The sequence below is a fragment of the Petromyzon marinus genome, chromosome 8 (assembly GCF_048934315.1).
Source record: "Petromyzon marinus isolate PM22_M1 ecotype Great Lakes invasive population chromosome 8, UKy_Petmar_22M1.pri1.0, whole genome shotgun sequence".
Taxonomy (NCBI): Eukaryota; Metazoa; Chordata; class Hyperoartia; order Petromyzontiformes; family Petromyzontidae; genus Petromyzon; species Petromyzon marinus.
This window is the reverse complement of record NC_133674.1, coordinates 19,699,483-19,722,661: the sequence shown is the minus strand read 5'-3', so window position 1 is coordinate 19,722,661 and position 23,179 is coordinate 19,699,483. Positions and strand designations below refer to the sequence as shown.

Genomic DNA, 23,179 nt, shown 5'->3' with positions numbered 1-23,179 from the left:
GCGGACGACGAAACACAGCGAGTGCATGCGACGTGAGCCACGCGTGACATCACGTGACGGCAAAGACGGGACGAGACGGGACAGCGACGGACGGACGGACAGGCGGAATGTCAAACTTACAGGTGCGGAAAGTGGTTGGGAAATCATGAACAGAGAGGGACGAGAAGGGTGGCACCGTCCTGTCGGTGTACCGCGGGGAGGTGGACATGCAACATGCTTGTTTCAGCCTCTGGTAGAATGACGGCTTGACTGGGATGTGGTGGAAAAGGAGGAGGGGGAGGGAAGGCAACGCAGTGTTAGTCCACAAACAGGGGAAAGTATTGGAGGGGTGGGCGGAGAAGTGAAAGAAACAACAAGAGGCAGAATGAGAGAACAATAAATGAAAATGTAAAAATGGTCAGAAATGCACAGAGCCAGGTTCCATCACCTGGTAGTTAACCCCTTGTGTCAAGGTCGGCAAGGTGTGGGCATCTTTATAATAATAATTAAAATGATGATGGACACTCATTTATAGGCCTTTCTCAGTTCATTAGCGGATGAAGTCTTCCCCACGCCGTGTCCGTCACGGGCGTTTTTTGACCATACTTCACCGTGCTGGTTCTTTTTGCGGGTTGGTAAAAATAAGGAAGGCCCCAGGACCGGTTCAGATATCATTCGACGCTGCTGTCGGCCGTCGCCGGGAACAGTTAGAATGTTTTTTACACGTCAAACCATGTGCTTATTTAAGGCTGAGCCAACCTAGGGGAGGCTCAGAACAGGTAAAAAAATCACTCGCTACTGACGTTGACTCAGGTCACTGGGTTCAAAGGGCATTGCGCTAACCACTGCGCCATCTCCCCCTCTGCCCCAGCATTGTAATAATGTACAGCCTTTATCAATGCACTGGTGGAGGCAGAGTTCCCCATGGTGTATATGTATTAGCACATTCACATTAGGGCACTTGCTATTGATTCCCAGCTGCAACAAGCGTAGAGCCAGTGCCTCGCATCACTGGATGCAACGTAGTATAACGACTTCACACGTCGGTTTTCGCAGCCAACGTTATGAGCCATAATTGATACTTTGGTTAGGCTACATTCATTACGCGTCCGAACTCAAAAAAATCAATTACGAATTGTGGCAATGACCCCCGAATACATCCTGCGGCAAAAAAAGATTAATATCGACAAAGCAAATGCAAATTATTTACGCCGGAAAGCCTCGCTGGAATCTCAAGATCCGTTTTCGGGATGGGTACCCCCTACACCCGGGGGTGTTCGGCCCATTCCAAATCAGCGAGCGTCTGGCTTCATGTGGAAGGAGTACCCATCATGGACCCTGCCAACACGCCACCACCGCAACACTGTGGCAGGAAGCAGAGGGCAGGGTTGGGAGTGGGATGAACCACTTTGCTGAGCTGTCAATTTGTGGTAGCCAGATTCGCTTCCACAAACTAAGTTAGTACCTCAGTGGGCTTTGCCTGGTAGGATGTGGATGGTTTAGTTGCATCTGCATGTTATTTGGATGATGTGTTTGCCTTTGCCTGCACTTTGCGCTGCTATCGCGTCTTTTGCATTATTTGTTCTTGTAACGGTCTTACCCCGTGCCCCTACTGGAGATCTGTGAAAAGAAAAGAGCTTCATGACTCATCGGATTCCTCCAGCAGTATAACCAAATATTCTGACTCTGAAAATGTCCCACGAGAAATGCAACTGTGGCTATGAGCTCGCCATCCTCGGGTTTCAGCAGCAACCTGCCGTTCGTTCATTGGCTGTTCACGGTGGTGGAGGAAGTCCTCGCGCGGTTGGCTGACTCCCCCTGGCGTCGCCTACGCTAAATCGCCGCCACTAAGCCCTCTGGGCTCCCTTGGCCGTGTGCGGATTTCCTGCATGCAGCTCGAACAGTGGAGGTGGATGGGGGGCCAGAGATTCTCAATTCCCGGGCACCGTGCGCCACATTTGCACAGCGGCTGTCCGTGATTACCCAACATCGGGCGCGTGCAGTGCGTGCAAGCGGCCCGATTTGTTTATCGGATTGGAAAGTTTGAGGTCATCGTCAAACAAAAAAAGGTGGTCTGTTGGCCGTGGGAGGGGAGGGGTGTTAAAGGCCTGCGAGGACGGGCAGATGAGAAACAGCGTAATTGGGTTGCCCTTGCACGCCCACGAGCGTGCCCGACTCTCAGTTTCTTATTCCTTGGCAGCTTCATCTTCCTCAGCCGTTGACCTTCCTCCACTCGGCGGTAGAGCAAAGTGGCGCACAATCGCAAGGCTGCGAGTTCAAATCCGGCTTTGGCGGTTGACAGCCCATAGGCCCTCTGGGGTCGATAAAGTGAGCCCCACTTTGTGGGGAAACCAACAGTGGCTGGCCTATGGAGAGACTCGGCCCCGCCACGGGAATGTGTAATTCCCATCAAAGGATCATAGTTGTGAACGGGAGATGAGCACAGCCTCTATGCATAGTTCAGCACTCTGACCGGATTTTACCTGGGCAGCAGCCTCCTCCACGTGTCTCCCACTCTCTCTACGGTCTCTCGCAACTTCCGTCCAGCACGCTCCTTCAACTCTCCTAATCCCATCCTGCCATCTCATCCTGTACTCCATCTAACTGTAATCACCGAGTAGTGGATGAGGCCTTCATTGACACGCCGTACAATGACACAAACTGCGCTTCATGTTGCGACTAACAAAGCTTAATTCAGTTGTGCACAGTCCTCTGGTACCAATAGTGAAACGTAAAGACAGACCGTGCATGCGTAAAAAACCCATAAGCCGAGGCCTTCTGTCGAAGCCCCCAGTCAACCTTCGCTCAGTGGGAGGTCGCTCATTCTCCTCTGCTGCCCCCCAATGTCTGCAAATCCTTAATTACCCAGCCATCCGTACCGTCGACTCCCTACGCCTGTTCAAGGCCAGGCTCGTGACCTGCCAGCGTCTACGAGATGCGGTCGCACTCATGAGCTGAATACATCCAGATTGTGTTGTGATCTATGCATTAAAAGGTTGAGCGCATTCTCTCGAATGCAGGATGGAGAACACGCAGTGCTGTGTTGCCACCCGTCCTGTGTTTCCCAGGACCGTGCTCATTTTGAGGCTAGCTGCTGTCCTGGCAAATCTGTTAAGTCATCCTGGGACATAACAAAATCCAGGTTTTTGTCAGTTGCATAATAATTAATTAAGCAATTACATTCAGTTCTCCCCTCTTTTTGGCTGTCAGATATTATTCTTTACGTAATATTAATTAATAATTATTTATTTACCCAGGAGAGGCACACTGGGTCCTCTCTCAGGAGGGGGGGGGGGGGGGGGTCTCGCATTGCGACGTTTGGTCAACACCGGTTACATTGTTCGTGTGTAGCTATGGGAGGAAGTCGCAGAACCTGGAGAAACCCCACGCAGAACAGGGGGAGAACGTACAAAAGCACAAACAGAAAGGTGCCCAAGTCAGGAAATCAAACCCAGGCCCTTCTTGCTGTAAGGCACAAGAGTGACCATTGTTACCAAGTGTGTGAGTGTGTGTGTGTGGTGACGTCACCGCCACTTAGTGGCGAATGGCGGTTATTGTTGTTGTGGGGCCTTACCATCAGCCCCACCAAAACTAAGCACCTGCCTGGGTATTTTGTACCATCGGACACTCCACCCCCACAACTCCCAATCGGTCATGGGGCAGTTGTGGAGAGAGTGGAGAGTTTCCCATACCTGGGCAGTGTGCTTATGACCGGCTCCAGTTTAACAGCAGAGGTCTCACTCCGAATCAGTCGAGCGGCAATATCTTTTCATCGGTTGCGTAACGCTGTGTGGAAGCTACCTGGTCTGTCGCTCCGCACTAAGCTTCAGGTCTTCTCGACCACGGTCATTCCCTCCCTTCTCTATGCTTGCAAAACGTGGACCCCCTAATGGAACATCTTCGCCGGTTAGAAACATTTAGGCTAGCCTGCCTACGATCCATCCTGGGTTTAACCAGTTTGGATCGTGTGAGGAGCTCACAAATCCTTGAAATATCTGGGCAAGGTCCCATCGGTGAGCTCCTCCGGCAGGCAAGGCTGCGTTGGCTGGGTCATGTAGCCCGCATGCCCAGCCACCGCATGCCGAAACAGCTTTTGTTCGGCCGGATCGAGGGGGCTAAACGGGCGCGGCATGGGCTGGAGAAGAGATGGAGTGATGTGGTACAGGAGGACGTGGAGCTGAGTGGACTTGCCGATGACTGGTACCAGTGGTGTCAAGATCGGCCTCTGTGGAGGAGGCTCGTGAAGGACACTACTGGGCAGTTGGAGGCAGTCGCCCTCCAACAACAACGGAGGGCGGAGGAGCGACGCTCACAACAACGAGCGGAGCGCCGGGTGGCTAAAGCACAGCAGATTGGCACAGTAGGGGGCACAGGTGGTGCATCAGCCAGTCATCTCAGTCAGTCGACCCGTGGCACCTGGGTCTGCCCCGTGACCTCCTGCCAGCGGGCATTCGACACTTCACGTGGCCTCAAGGTGCACATGGTCTGGCACAAGCGTCGTGGTGACGTCACCGCCACTTAGTGGCGAATGGCGGTTGTTGTTGTGAGTGTGTGTATAAGTGTGAGTGAGTGTGTAAGTATGTGTGTAAGTGTGTGTGTGTGGGAGTGTGCTGAGCTTATTTCTGCACCGTACGTCGCCAACCCGCGCTAATCGGAGGTGCGACGTCACGGAGAGGTCACGGCAAGGGCAGCCACGAGGCCGTGGAGAGGAGGCGGCGGTGCAGGGATGGCACGGCAGTGACACGCCCACAACCGAGGCTCTATTTAGACCGCGTGACTCCGAGGTGTTAAGCGCCATTCGTTACGAGGCGAAACAAAACCAAACGTGCACAGTTCCATCAGAGGCAAAGGAGCGGCCCTGAAATGTATCTGCTCGCATTACTGCTGGCGGAAGGGGCTCCAGTAGAGAGAGCTAAAGAGAGCTCCCCTAAGGGGGTATTTACCTACGCTTCCAAGCTCGCCATACGTATGAGACGTACTTTAGAATGTATCGAACTGGTATAAAAAGGATGTATTTCAAATACGTTCGTAAAGTAATGCCTTGAAATAAACACCGTGCCATCCTGTCAACAGCCACTTGTTCTGTTTCCGCGGAAGTTTACTCGCTGTTTTAAGGGGTGCACATTGCAATGCGTGTGTGTTTCTTTGTGTGTCTGTCTGTGTGTGCGTGTGTCTGTGTGTGCGTGTGTCTGTGTGTGCGTGCGTCTGTGTGTGCGTGTGTCTGTGTGTGTGTGCGTCTGTGTGTGCGTGCGTCTGTGTGTCTGTGTGTGCGTGGTTCTGTGTGTGCGTGTGTCTGTGTGTGTGCGTCTGTGTGTGCGTGCGTCTGTGTGTCTGTGTGTGCGTGGTTCTGTGTGTGTGTGTGCGTGTGTCTGTGTGTGCGTGTGTCTTTGCGGTGCTGTCCACCCATCCCCTCGTGTGTGTACCGAGCCGGCCTTCATAGGTGCTACTTGCTGGCAGCGCTTGCCCCCACAGTCCGCTAAAGCTATACGGGGGATCTTTGTTTACTACAGGGTGTTTCAAACTGAAATGACGAAGAGGAAAGCGATTTGTTTTTCTCTTCCCATAAACGGGCTGCTAAAGTGCCATGCGGCTCATATCCGAGGCCATTCCGCAGCTTCAGACACTTCAAAGGCATTGGGTGATTATTCGGACAAATCGTGAAGTGGCATTTTTTTGCTTGGGCACAGTCTGTCCTTTAAAGGGTGTACGGCAAACGGAGATTATTTACCGACTGGCTTTTGCCATGCACGCTGGGATTATGACGATTTTAGTGCATTCAGGTTCATGAGCGTGTTGAAACCGCCAGGTCCACCAATTATCCACGTCTCCTGAAGCTATAGATAATCACGTTCAAAAACGGCAGCCCACGTGCATGTTACCAGGATGGCAGTGAAATGTTGAGGGCGCGCTTGGCTAATGCTGCGCAGCCTCTCCACTCCCCCATGGAATCCGCAACGAGAAGGCGGGCAGACAAAGTGCGTGTGTGTGTGTGTGCATGTGTGTGCGTGTGTGTGTGTGCGTGTGCGTGTGGGGAGCAGTTAGCGCGCTGCGCTATGAACCTGGCGACCCGGGTTCGATTCCCGCTCACAGCCAACACCAGTGACGATTATCTGAACCGGTACTGGGCCTCCCCTAGGTCGACTCAGCCTCAAATGGGTACCTGGTGCGGTGGATAAAAACATTGCCACTGGGGAGACTAAGGCGGTCGGGCGTGGTGCTGGCCACCCACCCCCTCGTGTACCGTTCCGGCCTTCATAGGTGCTCGCTAACAGCACTTGCCCCTACAGTCTGTTAAGGCTATACGGGGGATCTTTGTGCGTGTGTGTGAATGCGCGTTTTACTAATTTATGAATTCCATCAAGGTCCTGTTCAGCATTGCCAGGTCTAGGTTGCGCTTTTTTGGTGATCGGGCTTTTGTTAGCGTGGCACCTAAGCTATGAAACGCCTCGCTACTTGAAATCGGGCAATCAGAGTCGGTAGTTATATTTAAGTCTGCTTTGAAAACCCATCTTTATAAAGTGGCCTTCACTCTCTCGTTTGGTCGGTTGCCCCAGGTCTGTTTCTGTGTCATGCATAGCGATAAAATGTAATTATTTTATTATTATTACGTGCGTGTCAGCGAAAGCTCCGCTGACCCCCTGTCAGCGGAGCCTTCGACACTTCACGTGACGGCCTCAAAGTGCACCCAGCCTGGCGCAAGCGCTGCGTCGAAGCCACCGCCGCTTAAGTGGCGAGCGGCAGCCGGCGGGCGGCAATCGCTGGCCCCGTCCCCCGTGGGTGCCGAGTGTTTACTCACTTTCCACTCACAACCCACTTGCTCCGAACGCGAGTTCAGATTTTTCCGCAGATGCCCGGGGAGGCCAGGAAGCATTTGACACGATCTGAATCTTAAGAGTTCCTCCACGGCAGCGGCTGTTGGTGGGGTATTATCGCGTCGTTAATAGGTACACGGGCGCAAATTCGATGGTAGGTTTTCCGCCGGCGTACGCGACGCTTTGTTACAAAGCGTTTAGCGACTCGCGGCGACCGTGGAGATGGCGTGCTGGGTTAAGTGACTCACGAGCGGCAAAAGATTAAAATACTAAACCGTGCTCACGCAGAGACGCGTGGGACGCAGACGCGGGGCCACTGACTGTACGTTGTTAAAATACATTTCAGGGTTTTTTTTTACGAGTTAGGAAAACTCATGCGGACGAACGGATTCTGTCAACGCTTTCCAACACGCAATCGCTCTTTGGAAGTGTTCATTTGGCGGTACGGAGGCTGACGGGTAGCTGGCAGGGCAAAACGCATTTTCAATTTGCTAATTCGACACAATTTCATTTTTAACGATAGCCATTGCTGTTATTTGTATCAGTGTCCCGAGGTGAGTGTTTGTCTTTGGATGTCTGATTGGAAGTGGCATCGAAATGACTCAACCATGAACACTACCAGTCCACGGGACTGCGAGATGGAGATGTTTTGAGAATCAAGCACTTACATCCTTTGCAGCCACATTTCCTGATTTTCTTGGCATCAGAAATGTCATCGTGGCAGGCCTTGCAGTAGAAGAAAGCTCTGCGAAAGAATAAAAATAAGAATTATGCTAATTTTTTTGTTCACGCGCAGTCATAAACGCGATAATTTCACCAACTATCTTTTAACTTAATAAAATCTACAACAAAGGTTCGATCAGTCCACAAAATATTGTAATAATACTGCCATTCATTTATCAAGTAAATATATGCGTTAAGCACTATAATCACAAATTAATCATTATTTAAAGCCCTTGATCAGTACACTGTCAGTTGAGTGCCTCCCCATGCACTGCCAGTCTTGATGGTTGTTTGTCCACACTTCACGACTCTGATCACTGTGGGTTTGTGCAGGCAGGGAGCGTGCGGGAAGCAGGACTGGTCGAGGCATCGCTCGCCACTGATGTCAGATGTGGCCTGGGAAGCGAACTTAGGTCGTTAGGTTCACGGCACAGTGCCATGACCGCAATGGCTACTGCTGTTACCCGAAAGTATGTATTCAACAACGAATTTACATTCGAAAAAGGGCACCGTCTCATTTACTTCCAAATTATGAAATATCTTCATTCTCAATGCTACGTCGCGTGTGCTGATGTCACTTTATAGGCCTGACAGCCGAGGAGGCTACGTCTGACCGCTCACTGCAAGCGACGAGGAGTTTTGCATCTGTAACATCTTTCCACGCGCGCATCAACGCACGTGCACACGCATCAACGCACGTGCACGCTTTCACAGAGCGCCCCTCCAACTCTCTGTGTTTTGACAGCTGACTCGGCTGTTCGCGCACGTCCTACACAAGTTAGGCCCTCTTTGGGCGCACATGATTGCCGTCCGTGTACGTGCGTGCGTCTGTGTGTGTGCACATCAGCAGCAATTCTCCAGGTGTGAGCTGTCAGGCACTGCATGCGATGACTGTGTGATCTCGTTCAAGTTTATTTCTTTAACCAGAGGAGAACTAGAGATACCAGGAGAGTCTCATTTGATGGTAGAACACTGTGTGTGATGCCTGTTGTGGTAACCTGTGTGCTGGTCGAGCACTGTGTGAGAGATGACTTATGGAACAGTGTTCAATAATGCATTCTTTTTTTAAACATTCCAGCAAATGTAGCGGTCTCTGGTGGCAGGAGGGAGAGGCCACGTGACTCCATCACGTACAACATTCAGATTGAAAACCCGTAGTGTATCATGCACTTAAAAATCAAGTAATAATCGATTAATCCAAGTACGGCATCGTCACACCCTGTCACAGTACCAAGACATCAAGCATCTTCCCTCTCCCTGAGAGGACCGATAAACTCACGAACATCACAATACGGCTCTGTGTGACGTACCAAGATAGGCAACGACCTTTACCAAAGTAGCCTTTTTTATTTTTCAAAAGCCGGAAAATCTTTTCCCTCTCCATTTATTATTTAACGAGCTGTCACTCCAAGACGCCCGACTCAAGGCCTGCGAAATGCATTTCACAAACCGCTGCTAGATCTGTCGAGCTGCGTACCCCCGACGTGCGTCTTGGCAACAACCCAGGCTCATTTAGACGAGCGCAGAGGCTGCTGCTGCTGTACCTCTGACCAAAAATAAGAATTTGCATTATAGTTATGGAAATTCCCCAGGGACTGTTTCATGTAGATTGTGTATGAAATTCCGTGGGGTCGGGGGTCGGGGGCGTTATGCGGAATTTTACAAAGTCGTGGGAGTTATAAGAATAGGTTTTACCCTTTCTGGCAATGAAACAGTTTGTGTTAAGATGTTAACACACCAAACTGAAGCCTTTTGCAAGGAATCGTGTCTGCATTAACCACAGATACTTGTGGTGAACATGCAAACTAAACACAACATGCTCTGGTAGTTTGTGCATTGTCTTTATCGGACGTCCATGGGAAGGGGCGTGTAACCTCTTGACCCATGCATTGAATCTTGAACCTCGTACCGACGCACTCACCGTTTCACCTCCTTGGCATCGCTTGCGATGAAGAAGCCCAAGGTACCCTCTTGGATCTTCACGTGGTTTCCAGGGTTGATGAGGATGCTGCAAAAGGGTCAACGCGGATCCTTATTAGTCAAGCTCATCTCCGTTGCGAATTCTTAAAAGGGTTTCAAGGTTATATTTGAAATGTAATTGCGACCCCACTCAACTGGGGGGAGGGGGGGGTCAACAATAGTTGAACACACAGTGCAACGTCGCCTATCCGACCATCGCGTAGCCCCTCTGACCAATTAACCGCCCTAAAAAGAATCTGCCCGGAACGACTTATGCTTACGGGATGTTGCTAATGAACGTTGTTGTAAGTTTGTGCAACATATTCGATTGCTGCCTTGTGACACGCTTGGTTTTGTTCTGATTTCTATTTGCTGCATTGCTATACTTTATTCAATTTATTTTGCGTTTGTCATTCTGGTTACCCAGGTCGCTCTTGTAAATGAGACTATCCTGGGCTCACCAGTCCTCACACGGTTAAACAAAAATACATCTGAACTGGAAACTCCTAAGTTCAGTAACTGTGCACGGTGTAACTTTACTGCACGAGTTAACGTTATCCGACCGTTTCACATATCCGCCTACACCTCAGTACCCAGCGAGTCAGACATGCGACGTTGTACTGCGTCATACAACAAAGACAAAGATCCCCCGTGTAGCCTATTGCAGAATGTTGGGAAACGTGCTGTTACCGAGCACCTATGAAGGCCGGCAAGGCACGAAGAGGGGGTGATGTGACCAGAACCATGCCTGGTCACCTTTGTCTCCTGGGCACTGGTGTTTACACACCACTGCACCTGGTATTCATTTTGGCCGAGTCGACCTAGACGGAGGTCCAGAACCGGTTCAGATATCACTCGCCACTGATGTTAGCCGTGGCCGGGAATTGAACATAGGTGGCAGGCTTCACAGTGCGGTGCGCTAACTGCTGCATGACACACACAGTACATATACATGCACGCACAAACAGTACACACACATACACATACATGCATACACATACATGCAGTACATGAAGAACTTCGCATCTACTATGAAGCTAAGATTACCGAGTAAGCGCTTGAATCTTTAGCCAGTGCTGTATAAAATGCAGAAAGATAAAAATGCCTTCTGAAAAATGGCCAAATAAAAACTAAGATGAGGATTTTTTCACAGACGATAGCTGAATGGGCAGAGTCTAAGGTGAAGTGAAAACTCTGACGTACGGAATTTCAGCGCAGCTTGTGTGCAAGCAGGTCTGTGTGGGACCGACTGCACGAATGCATTTGTATTCTAGTCCGTTCTGAACGTAGTGCACTGATCACCGCACCACCAATATATATTCCATACTGTCCATTACGGGAGCAATGTAGTATGGACACGCTAACCAGGATATTTGTTAAAACAGGGTATGTCTTGCTCTTATTGGTTTTGAAGTTATGGTATCTGCTTGCACGGAACTTTGATGAGTATTCAAAAGAACCGTTCGTAGCCAGAAGGCGCACCGGTCCGGCTATCATGCATATGCTGAGAAGTCCTCCAAAGATTTTGGTGCGAGGCTATCCCAAGTCCCAAGTGACCGAGCGCGTGAGCTTGAGATAAACGAGGGAACGAAGCTTGCGCCTCATCATCATCAGCAGCCATGAACAATCCACTGCTGTATTAAGGCATACCCCAGCCATCACTGTGATGTTAAAGTAACTTGAGAGTTCGGCCATGTTTTTGCACCACGCTGCCACTTGGGGTGACTGCCATGATTGAGCTTTGTCTCGCAGTCGCAACACCCATTGGTTGGAGATGCATGCGTGGCACCAAATTATAAGCGACTGAGCTCTGATTGGTTCAATTTGCACGTGTGGGAGAGTGGGTTGTCGTGAGTAAAAGTACAGAATTACCACCCTTGCTCCCGAGTGGTGGGACTTGCACGTAAAGAGAGGGGTGACTAATTTCCCCAGTCGGAAATGCATTGCTTGCTCAACATTGGTTGACCCTGCATGCTTTCAAATCATGTAGCCGATTGTCTGGAACCGTCTGCGGAGTTCTGATTTGGAGAAATTTACTCGGGTGACGAGGCGCCATTGCTTAGGGTTGGAGCTGTTTTTCCATTGGCTACGGATGGCCAGGCGCTGTTTATATAAAGTAGAGAGCTTCAGAGCAGAAGACTTGTAGCCATCAACAACTACCCGCATTGGTGGTGAGCAGCACAAGCAGCGGCAGTCGTCTCAAAAGCAGTGTGGGCCTACGTTGACAAAGTCGACTCAACAGTGTACTGGGAACTCCCAGACTGTGCGTTGTGGGTAAACCACGGCTGTGTAGTTTATGTGGTACGCGGCATTCCTTGTTACAAGAGTGATTCCCTTGTGGATGTGTGACACGGGAAGCGGTCAATGACAAAGGGCAGGCGTCTGTCTCTAGCGCCGCCCTGTGGCAAAGAGGAAGCTATGCAACCGTGGGCGACCTCTCTCGCCGCTCGGAGCCCTGCGTGTGGACTGGGTCCAACTCCTCGCTGCATGGTGTGAACTGTAGTGCTGGATGGTGGTGTTCGACTGCTGTGGAGTCAAGTGAAATTATGAAGTATCGCGAGGCGTCATTTGGTGTGTTGTGTCGCTTGACCTGCCCTGCACGCAAACTGGTAAATCTGATTTCTGCGGTGCAAAAAGGGGTCTGGTTTGAGGGCTGGGTAGGGAGGGGGGCAAAAGTATAACCAATGGGGGGCTAAAATCGCGAGGTTTGCATACCCCCCCCCCCCCCTCCGTGGAATCCGAATGGTTCTGAAAGGTGGACTCTGCACACATCCGGAAGGGCTCTCCAAGACGGCCTTGTTTTTAACGTGTCAATTTGTGCTGGGTTGCCACTAAGTATGCGTTTCGATTAAATTCATATTATACTGGTAGGAACGAAGTTGTAAACTGAGTGTACCAGCCTGCAATAGATTAATGTGTCCGTCCGTCCCCTTTCAATACTTTAACGAAGTGAAATCTCGTGCTGTTGGATGTAAAATCAGCAATAGACAGCGCAGAGACTTGTCCTACCAGCCCACCCTGCAGGGACCTGTTATGCTCCCTTTTACATAAAACTGCCCGACTCCAATAGAAACCCTTTGTGGTGGCATGCCTTCAATCTGACGCGAAGCCACCCCTACGGAGTCGCACGCGTGGAACTCCACCCCTCCGCACGTGACCAGGCTAACGGCAGTGACGCCGCTAATGCGTCTGTACATCGGTGGCTGTCCTGCCCTGTAACTCGACTCTTGGGCACGTGCTCCTTTTCATCAAGTGTATGATTTTAGTGTCATTTATTTGTGCTGTGTTTTATACTCCCAAGCTATCTAACGTCCTCTTCAGTTCTACCATTGCAATCCCCAGCTCTGGCTGGGTATCTGAAAAAACGAAATAAAACGACTCCACCGGTGGGCACCCTTGCGTATTTGGTTCCTCCTTTGGCTGCCCCCCCCCCCCTGTCCCCATTTGTTGGTCTCACCCACCGATCATCCTCCTGGTGACATCCTGCCTGGCCTGACTCTTGCATTCAATGCCAACTTCCAGCAACGCCTGCTGGGATGAACTTGGCTTTGCATCGTTTGTCCACCCACTTCAGCCTTCCACTTTAAGATGATTTGTTTTCGTCAAGCCCTGAGAACCATTGTTGTAAGGGCGCTTTAAACATTTTACACGATTATTATTAGAGTGAAGACCTCTATACTTCATGATGGATTTGTATTTGTTATCCGTGCACCTCAGTTGCTCTGCCTCAGCAGTCCGACTGCTGAATTTTGAAGACGATTGCTTGTGTTGCGATCGAAACGTCGTGATTTTAAAACATAGTATATCGACCCAAAAGAGTAGGTTAGAAGTTTCTTGCGCAGATGAAGATTGTAAATTTCCCGTTTACAGCCCTCGGACTGTGGCAATTTCACTTTCCGATAGTGGGGGCATGGCTCAACTACCGACAATTGCTTCGTACTGATTTTATTGAACCCCGAGGGATGTTGGGCTGAGTCGATGCCCACCGAAAATTTTAAATGTCAACCTTCAAATTTGAGTGGCGCTCTACCGCTGAGCCACTTGGCCAATTACAAAATAGCATCCTAATTTGTGAGGCAATTTGTTTTAGTCATTGTCATTTCCACCATGACTGTCACAGCGACACTTATCCATGACTAAGCTGGCAGTCGTTGGCGGTGGCCACCGCCGCTGCCGATTGTTTCTGCAAATATTAGACTGGCACCTGCTTCTGTTAATTAGCAGACACGCGGTGCTGGCTGTAAAGTCCGTGTTCTCCATCACTTGGTGTGGTAGTCATGGAGAGGTGGGGGGGGATTTCTGTTGGGGGTGGCTGGGTGTGGGTGGGTGAGAGTACATGAGGTATGGGTTGGCACTGCTCACTGCCAAACAACATTAATCTCCCACAAGGATGCTGGTCATTCGTACATGACCGGAGTGGCGGGGTTAAGCGAGCCTGACGGTACACATCAGTCAGCACAGGGAACCACTAAATTACGATCGTCACTCGTGATCTATGCACTGTTGGATGAAGGCCTCCAAGCTGTCACCGTTGCTGTCACCCTTAAAAATGAACACTGCATTTGGCTCCTGCGTACGAGCCGATTCTCATTCCTGCATCCCCATGGTGGATGCCGTCTGAGGGGGTGAGTTCTACCCGTTGGCTGTCGCTCCATGATTCGTCTCGACCACTGGCCACCACCATCGCCTCGTGATGTGTCCAACTCAAGCTCACTTCTCTTTGCAGCCCGTATGATGTCTAACCTGCGTATGTTCTGATCCAGGAGTTCCTCTAACCTCCCCCCCACCCCACCTCTGGAATTCCAAGTGTACATATCGTAATACATTAGTGATATTGAATTCAATATATAGTGTTGTCCATTTTCCTTGTTCACTGTCCATGTTGCTGGACCACATCTTCAAAGGCGGTAATACGTACAGATTTAGATTTTTTTTACTTTTGTCGAAATAGTCTAGCAAAATCGTGATTTAATTGCATTCCAGTGACTGATTGCACGCCGGGTGGCACCAGTTCGTGGCTGTGTACAAACGATATGCACCGAACGGTCAAGGGGGTAACTCGCCCCCCTGCCCAACACCTCCGCTTCCTACCGCCGCCAGATCCTTCCACTGTCGCATAGTCGATACCTGACCGCCGTCTGCCGCTCGTCTCGTCACCACCATCTGGCTTCAGTTACCCCCATTGATGGCTAACCGCTAAGTGCATCACGGGGTGAGCCAACTCAACTCCGTCGTTACAATCGGCTAATTGCAGGCACTTAAGAATTACGTGATTAATTGCTTCCTCCCTAATGTTCTAAGCACATTTTGTTCCAGTCCCCTTTATAATAAACCGCTTATGCATTGCCCGAAACCCAAATAATTCTGGCGTTTACAAGAGGTTTAATTAACACGCGAGTCTCATCATGAGGCTGCCCGATTAGCTTTGTGCATCCGTTGTGTTTTAGCTTCTGTTACACGCTGCTTCGCGTGGCCCTATGAACGGGTCTCCCTTGTGCTCTACGGCGAGACACGTGCTCGCTCCGATATTGAAAGGATGTCAGACGGGCGCGCCTCTTCCACAGCTGCTAATGACGATAAATGCTTCACGGCTAATGACGAAAGCCGCTCGGAGCTAACGACGATTAATGCTCCCAGCGACCGCCGGTGAGGACAGCGGCGTGAGTGGCAGGGAGGCAGCAGCTTGGCTTTAGATTCTCTGCGCGTTTTTGCAAAAGAAAAATCGCCTACTGCCGCAGTGCAGCATTTCGGTTAGCGCATTAATCCTGGTATTACACCCCACCCGTATTCAAATAAAATGTTCTCTGCGTTAAATATATTTAGGAGTCCATCCTATTAGGCTTCCAGACCTTGCATAATCCAGTAGCGTTTGTCTTAAGCACGCTGAATCGGCACTCACGGTCTGGGGATCATCGGCAGAGGCTATAGAGTTGCTCGGAGGCTCAACTGGACCCATGTGGTAGTCTCAGCTGGCAGCAGCCCCTCGCTCTGAGCCCTGCCCACTTTCATATAGCCCCGCCCCCCACATGGGTAACCCCGCCCCTTGTCAACATTATTTAAATTTGCGCAACACAATGCGAGTTCAACTAATATGTAGGAGGCTTTCGCGGCCAATGTTATCCATCAGATGTTTTTGGGTTGGATCACGCGTATCATGTGTCGCGAAACCCGCCGCCAGGCTGTCTCCTGATGATGCTTGTTGTAATTACTGGCGAAATGTCTCCAATTGTAAATGTGTGTTAATTGTCCAACCCATCGGTGGCGCTGTACTAGTAACGAATTGGCATGTTTTGTTTACGTGACGCCTTATTAATTGGCCGTGTCGGTAACGGCACATTTCTAGTTACGCGATCTAACCCAAAAACCTCCATGGACAAAATGCCAGTTTTCACAAAAAGCTTCGGGACCCGGGGACAGACTTCTGAAACCAGTGGGGCTGCCTCTGCCAAACAAACATTTTTCTAGCCTTGTACTCATAGGCTGGTTCAACAAACACTGCTGCTGGTGGTGACCCAGATGTTCCTGGCGAGTGCCCGCTCCTCCATGCCGTCTATATATTGCACAACAGACTCGTCACGATGGCATGCTGTGAGATAATCACTGAATTACTAATTAGCATGCAGCAGCAGGCATATTGTAAAGAAATTAATGAACGTGCATGCGGTGAGGAACGGTGCCCAAACGGGGCATTGACGGTGATGTGTCTGGGATATGTCCTGCAGGAACACGGATGGTGGAGTTTTCTTGTGAGCAAAATGCAGTGAGTGATGTAGGTTATAAAAACAAGGTTGACGGTGTAACTGGTCTGTCGGGAGTCTTCAAAAAGCAAAATAGACTCATGAAATCGACGTTAACGCCGGTTATTTTGTCGAGTGCAATTATTTACCCCGGAAAGTTTCGCTACGTCAAAACTCATCGGCAGGTTCCTGCTACTCGGGATTGGCCAATGTCATGAATGACTTCACGTGGCAGGAACCCGGAGAGAGCTGTGTACAAGGGGGGGGGTCGACACTTGGCACTGCCACGTCACGCCCGGCTCGTGCGTGGATGGGCCTCGTCGCCGATCCAGTTTCCGAACCAAGCTCAAAGCCTGCTGTCTTGGCTTTAGAGATCGTGTGCGTCCATTCTGGGGTGGGGGGGGGGCATTTAGTTTCGTAGGCAAACGCAGATGAATGTGCAACGGCTTGCTGCTTGATCATTAATAATGAGCTCGCAGCTGGGCCGAGGCACGCGGGGCCCACTCCGTGGTTTAATTTGCATTTCACGTGCCGTGGCAAAGGCATTGCCGCTGCGTAGGGGGCTTTGCAAGCCGTGCCGCACGGCTCTCTGATGCGTTGCGCGGTTGTTATGCGTGTTTGGCGCAACGTCCGATATTTCTCTTTGACGATTTTTTAAAAGCACTCGCCACGTGCCGGCCTACGTCAAGGAGCCGAGCCCAATCCGAGTCGGTAAATGTCAGCATCTGGCAACTTTCTTACGTGATCGAGGGAGAAAGTGAGCAGCTCGGTTCGGTTCCCCGTAGGGAGCTGCAGCGTGCGGAGCGAAACGTCGGACGTCTCGCCGAGCAACGCGCAGTACAACCCGTGCAGCATATTTAATCTGAAAGAGGATGTCTGGATATGGCATAGAAGGCTTCATGGTGGAGAGCAATGTCGTGAGGCTGAGCTTGACCCCGACAGTTCGTGGCCTGGCCTGCCGTGTCTTGTTCGGCATGACGACCGGTCAATTAAAATGTTTCTTCCTCCACGTGCTAATTTCGTGTGGGAGGAAACTGTAGAAGCCAGAGAACACACGGGGCATTCGAGGGGTAGGAGGCGGCAATTGGCACTGCCATCTGCTGGCTACCCGGCACACGGCTCCACGTGGAGCCACACGGCGAGCCTCATGCCAAACGCTACGCAGTGCAGCAGAGCGGAGAGCCGTGGCGTCGTGTTCTGGCTATACTAAAACAATTAGTTTTGTTTGACCAGGTAAGACCCGCTGAGCTATACAGCTCTCTTTTTTCAGAAGCGACTTGGCCACAAATGATAGCTCAAGCAAAGTGGCTTATCGCATGGAAGTTCATAGCAGCCAAATACTCTAAGCGAGTGATGTTGATTCTCTAAATGTGGGTGGGGAAAAAACCGGATGACCCGGAAAAAAAATCCACGGGGAGCACATGCGAACTCCAAATATGCAGGCGCCGGGGTTGGGATCGAACCCACGACTTCCTGTATACCAGGCGAGGCAGTTAACATCTCGCCACCGTGTCTGCTGGTGCCTGTGGTGTAGTTGGCAGGGAGAAGTCCGGTTAGTGAGGTGAGGTGAGGGATGCGCTGTCTGCAAGCAAAGATGCTCGTCGCTCAAGTTAACGTGGGTGGGCAAAACGGCACTAAATACGACGGGGAGGGGAAACGTGGAAGGATGATCACCGGCGTGCAATCGGAGGACTTAAAATAATTAATACACGTGACGTACATATGCCCGGTACAATCACTTTGATGCATACGCAGGCACAGAACGGACACAAATTCCATTTCTAAAGCAGGCAAACCAGAGGTGGGTAACCAAGTGTAGTGGATCATACCGCATTTGGCAGCTGAAATAAAGACATTAGGAAATTGCGCGTTATTTTTTTAGATGTATAGATATTTTTCCTGGTAATAAAACGGCTGTCTTAAAGCAAAGATTGACTCTTAAGCATGGTAGGTGTAACGTTCAACATCAGGTGCTTGGTGCGGAGAGAACACCTAACACTATCTGCATAAACACAAGTACAGTAATAATAAAAAAAAATGTATTTACGGTCGTTAAAATAAATAAAAATGCAAATATCCATACATAATAAATGAGCACTTGTTGGGCACCAGTCTTTTACTAAATAGTGAAACGTTGACTGCAGCAAAGTGGAGTGAACTTATTGTGAGCGTCGCATTGGCGTGGAGTGGAGGTTGGCCGTGGTTGGGGATATTTAACGGCGACGAGTGTCCACACTCGCCTGGACCTATTCTTGTCAACGCACTTCGCCAACTTTGCAAATGCACAAAGATACCACTGGTATAACAACCGTGTAGATCTTCGTGGAAAGTGCTGTTAGTGGGCAACTCAGGGCGAAGCTGCACGCGGGGATGGGTGGTGTTGCCAGCACGCCTTTGTCTCCCCGCTACTGATGGTTTATGCACCGCTCCTGGTACTCTTGAGGCTAAGTCGACCTATGAGGAGACTCGGCACCGGTTCAAAAATCGCTTGGCCACTGACGGTAGCCGATCAAACTCTGCATCTGGGTTCGTAGCGCAGCGTGCCACCGTTTACCCATTCGGACACGCATTCTCACGTATTTTGTATATATATATAAAATCTCGAAACTGTGGAAACGAGGGATTTTAAAGGTGCAATTAATCTTGACGATCGCTTCAATAACTTTACTGGAGTCAAGGAATTGTGTTTATTTAATTAAAGGCTGGTGTCCCAAGGTATATTCACAGCTCTTCTCATTCATTGCCACCCTATAAATTGTACTCTAAATATACACGGGCAACAATTACTCGTGCAATCAACAGATTTTTTTTGATTAGCTTCTAACATTTGTGCACACACCTCCATGGTGTTTCATTAGGTATCTGTGCCTGGATAGGTGCCGATGTTGTTTGTCAAAGTTGCTCATCGCGTCAAGACACTTCGTGCAACGTGGCCGTTGCACAAAGTGTTCTCCCGGTATGAAAACCCAACGGATGACTGTTAAAGTCCAAGCGGACAAATAATTGTTACTTTACACACCTTTGTCCGTCCACCGATGGGCAAATGTCGGTTGGTGAATGGAGGGGGGGGGGGGGGGGGGCAAGAGGACCGGTCCAGAAACCACGCGCCACTGCCGTTAGCCATGGCACGCAATGGAACTCCAGACACCGGCTTCACAGTACATTGCGCTAACCGTGGCGCCACCGCTCCCCTTTCGCTTAACAGTTGCATATGCACTAATCAACAGGCACATGTGTAAAATGGCACGCTAGGGCTGTTTTGCGTGGCTTTCCGCTTTGCATCATCGCTTCGCTACGAGGTCTCGGGGGACGTGACGGTCGCACTTTATGCGCACGGCTCACCTGCTCTCTCGCATGTCCGACTTGTACTCGATGGCAATGAGCAGCAGCTTCAGCTTCATGAAGACCAGCCTGCAAGACACACGCACGGCCGTCACTACGGACGCTCGGCGTGCACTACCACCACCACCACAGGGCTTTCATACTTTTTGTTGCACTTCCACCCCCCCCCCCGCAACTCCAATTAGCACGGTAGGCTACGTACGGTGCGAAAGAAGTTCAACATCTGTACAAAACGAACGCGGCAATTACTGGTGCCACGGAGGTTGCGACTAACCCTGTCGTTTTGAAATGGAGCAATGGAAAAGATTCCCCACCATACTCATGGCGAGCATGCCTCTCAAATAAATAAACAAATACCGTTTTCACATGCAGAGACATTCCCCCCCCCCCCCCGTGTAGCCTGCCGGCCTTCGTTTAATGAAGGCCGGCACGGTACACTAACACGGTACACACTAACACGGTACACACTAACACGGTACACTAACACGGTACACAGTAACACGGTACACTAACACGGTACACACTAACACGGTACACACTAACACGGTACACTAACACGGTACACTAACACGGTACACACTAACACGGTACACACTAACACGGTACACTAACACGGTACACTAACACGGTACACTAACACGGTACACAGCAGCACGGTACACTAACACGGTACACACTAACACGGTACACACTAACACGGTACACTAACACGGTACACTAACACGGTACACTAACACGGTACACAGCAGCACGGTACACTAACACGGTACACTAACACGGTACACACTAACACGGTACACACTAACACGGTACACACTAACACGGTACACTAACACGGTACACTAACACGGTACACTAACACGGTACACAGCAGCACGGTACACTAACACGGTACACACTAACACGGTACACACTAACACGGTACACTAACACGGTACACTAACACGGTACACAGCAGCACGGTACACTAACACGGTACACTAACACGGTACACACTAACACGGTACACTAACACGGTACACTAACACGGTACACTAACACGGTACACAGTAACACGGTACACTAACACGGTACACACTAACACGGTACACTAACACGGTACACAGTAACACGGTACACTAACACGGTACACACTAACACGGTACACACTAACACGGTACACTAACACGGTACACTAACACGGTACACTAACACGGTACACACTAACACGGTACACACTAACACGGTACACTAACACGGTACACTAACACGGTACACTAACACGGTACACAGCAGCACGGTACACTAACACGGTACACACTAACACGGTACACACTAACACGGTACACTAACACGGTACACTAACACGGTACACAGCAGCACGGTACACTAACACGGTACACACTAACACGGTACACACTAACACGGTACACACTAACACGGTACACTAACACGGTACACTAACACGGTACACTAACACGGTACACAGCAGCACGGTACACTAACACGGTACACTAACACGGTACACACTAACACGGTACACTAACACGGTACACTAACACGGTACACTAACACGGTACACAGCAGCACGGTACACTAACACGGTACACTAACACGGTACACACTAACACGGTACACTAACACGGTACACTAACACGGTACACTAACACGGTACACTAACACGGTACACAGTAACACGGTACACTAACACGGTACACACTAACACGGTACACAGCAGCACGGTACACTAACACGGTACACAGTAACACGGTACACACTAACACGGTACACACTAACACGGTACACACTAACACGGTACACTAACACGGTACACTAACACGGTACACTAACACGGTACACTAACACGGTACACAGCAGCACGGTACACTAACACGGTACACACTAACACGGTACACACTAACACGGTACACTAACACGGTACACTAACACGGTACACTAACACGGTACACAGCAGCACGGTACACTAACACGGTACACTAACACGGTACACACTAACACGGTACACACTAACACGGTACACTAACACGGTACACTAACACGGTACACTAACACGGTACACAGTAACACGGTACACTAACACGGTACACACTAACACGGTACACAGCAGCACGGTACACTAACACGCTACACTAACACGGTACACACTAACACGGTACACTAACACGGTACACAGCAGCACGGTACACTAACACGGTACACACTAACACGGTACACTAACACGGTACACAGTAACACGTTACACAGCAGCACGGTACACTAACACGGTACACACTAACACGGTACACAGTAACACGGTACACACTAACACGGTACACAGTAACACGGTACACAGCAGCACGGTACACTAACACGGTACACACTAACACGGTACACAGTAACACGGTACGCACTAACACGGTACACTAACACGGTACACAGCAGCACGGTACACTAACACGGTACACTAACACGGTAGACACTATCACGGTACACTAACACGGTACACACTAACACGGTACACTAACACGGTACACACTAACACGGTACACACTAACACGGTACACACTAACACGGTACACTAACACGGTACACACTAACACGGTACACTAACGCGGTACACACTAACACGGTACACAGCAGCATGGTACACTAACACGGTACACACTAACACGGTACACTAACACGGTACACACTAACACGGTACACACTAACACGGTACACCAGCACGGTACACACTAACACGATACACACTAACACGGTACACCAGCACGGTACACCAGCACGGCACACAGTAACACGTTACACAGCAGCACGGTACACTAACACGGTACACACTAACACGGTACACCAGCACGGCACACAGTAACACGTTACACAGCAGCACGGTACACAGCAGCAGTAATTTCTCTGGCAGTGAAAGAAGTGATTGTGTGCACAGAATGAGAAATGCAGTGCTGCTGTTGGGAGGTAGGCACATTTCCCCCCCTAAATTACCCAATTAGTGGGGCTAAGATGCTTGCAGTGACGGATGAGTGTCGTTCGCGGGTCAATCCGATGCGGTGGGTCTCGTGTGACCATGGGCAAACAGTCCCCCACCCATAAACATAAGAGCGCTTATCTTAATTAAACGTTGGCAATGTGCATTACAACGGTACTGAAATGTATTACATTACCAAGTTGCACAATATTGCTCAGTGCTGCTCAACGACAGTGTCTGGACCCATCGGCACGGTCCAACTTTTCCGTGTTTACAAATCTATTGTCCACTTAAACACAAATTAATCCGCTGCTACACCTGGTGCTTAGCAATCACGGAAAGCTGGTTACCGTGGAGGGCCGCGAGCACTGGACCTTAAGGTGGTGCTGCTCGTGGTTGGCATGGGAAATCGCTTGCTTGTACTACTGCTGCTGGCAGAAAGTGAGAGTTCAATGGAGCCCTCCTAGAAGGTTGGCATGGAGGGGGGGGGGGGGTGGCTGTGGCTGTCGTGCGATGGCACCGCCTGCACACTTGACGGCAATGCCACGGCGTCGAGGCACGTTCGTGGATTGCGGCTGCGGTAGCGGCGAAGCGCGGTTGGGCATTGTGAACGCCGCCAACGGCCGATGTCGTGTTTTCCTTTCCTTCATGGCCGTGTCAGTGGTGGCGGC

The 23,179-nt window shown here is 50.3% G+C and overlaps 1 protein-coding gene across 9 annotated transcripts in view; it reads right to left on the bottom strand.

Annotated features, from left to right (window-relative positions):
• Window positions 1–23,179, bottom strand: part of KCNMA1 (potassium calcium-activated channel subfamily M alpha 1) — a 104,222-nt gene that overhangs the window by 31,399 nt on the left and 49,644 nt on the right. For 5 of the 9 annotated variants that reach the window (XM_076065746.1, XM_076065745.1, XM_076065750.1 and 2 more), the window contains exons 16-20: window positions 19,553–19,621; window positions 17,692–17,733; window positions 9,436–9,522; window positions 7,460–7,536; window positions 121–249 (exon numbers count right to left, since the gene is read on the bottom strand). In XM_076065746.1, coding sequence (XP_075921861.1) covers window positions 121–249; window positions 7,460–7,536; window positions 9,436–9,522; window positions 17,692–17,733; window positions 19,553–19,621 — 404 coding nt within the window. Of the gene's footprint in view, window positions 1–120; window positions 250–7,459; window positions 7,537–9,435; window positions 9,523–17,691; window positions 17,734–18,039; window positions 18,052–19,552; window positions 19,622–23,179 lie in introns of all 9 variants that reach the window. The other 4 variants (XM_076065749.1, XM_076065748.1, XM_076065747.1 and 1 more) reach the window with 3 other exon arrangements.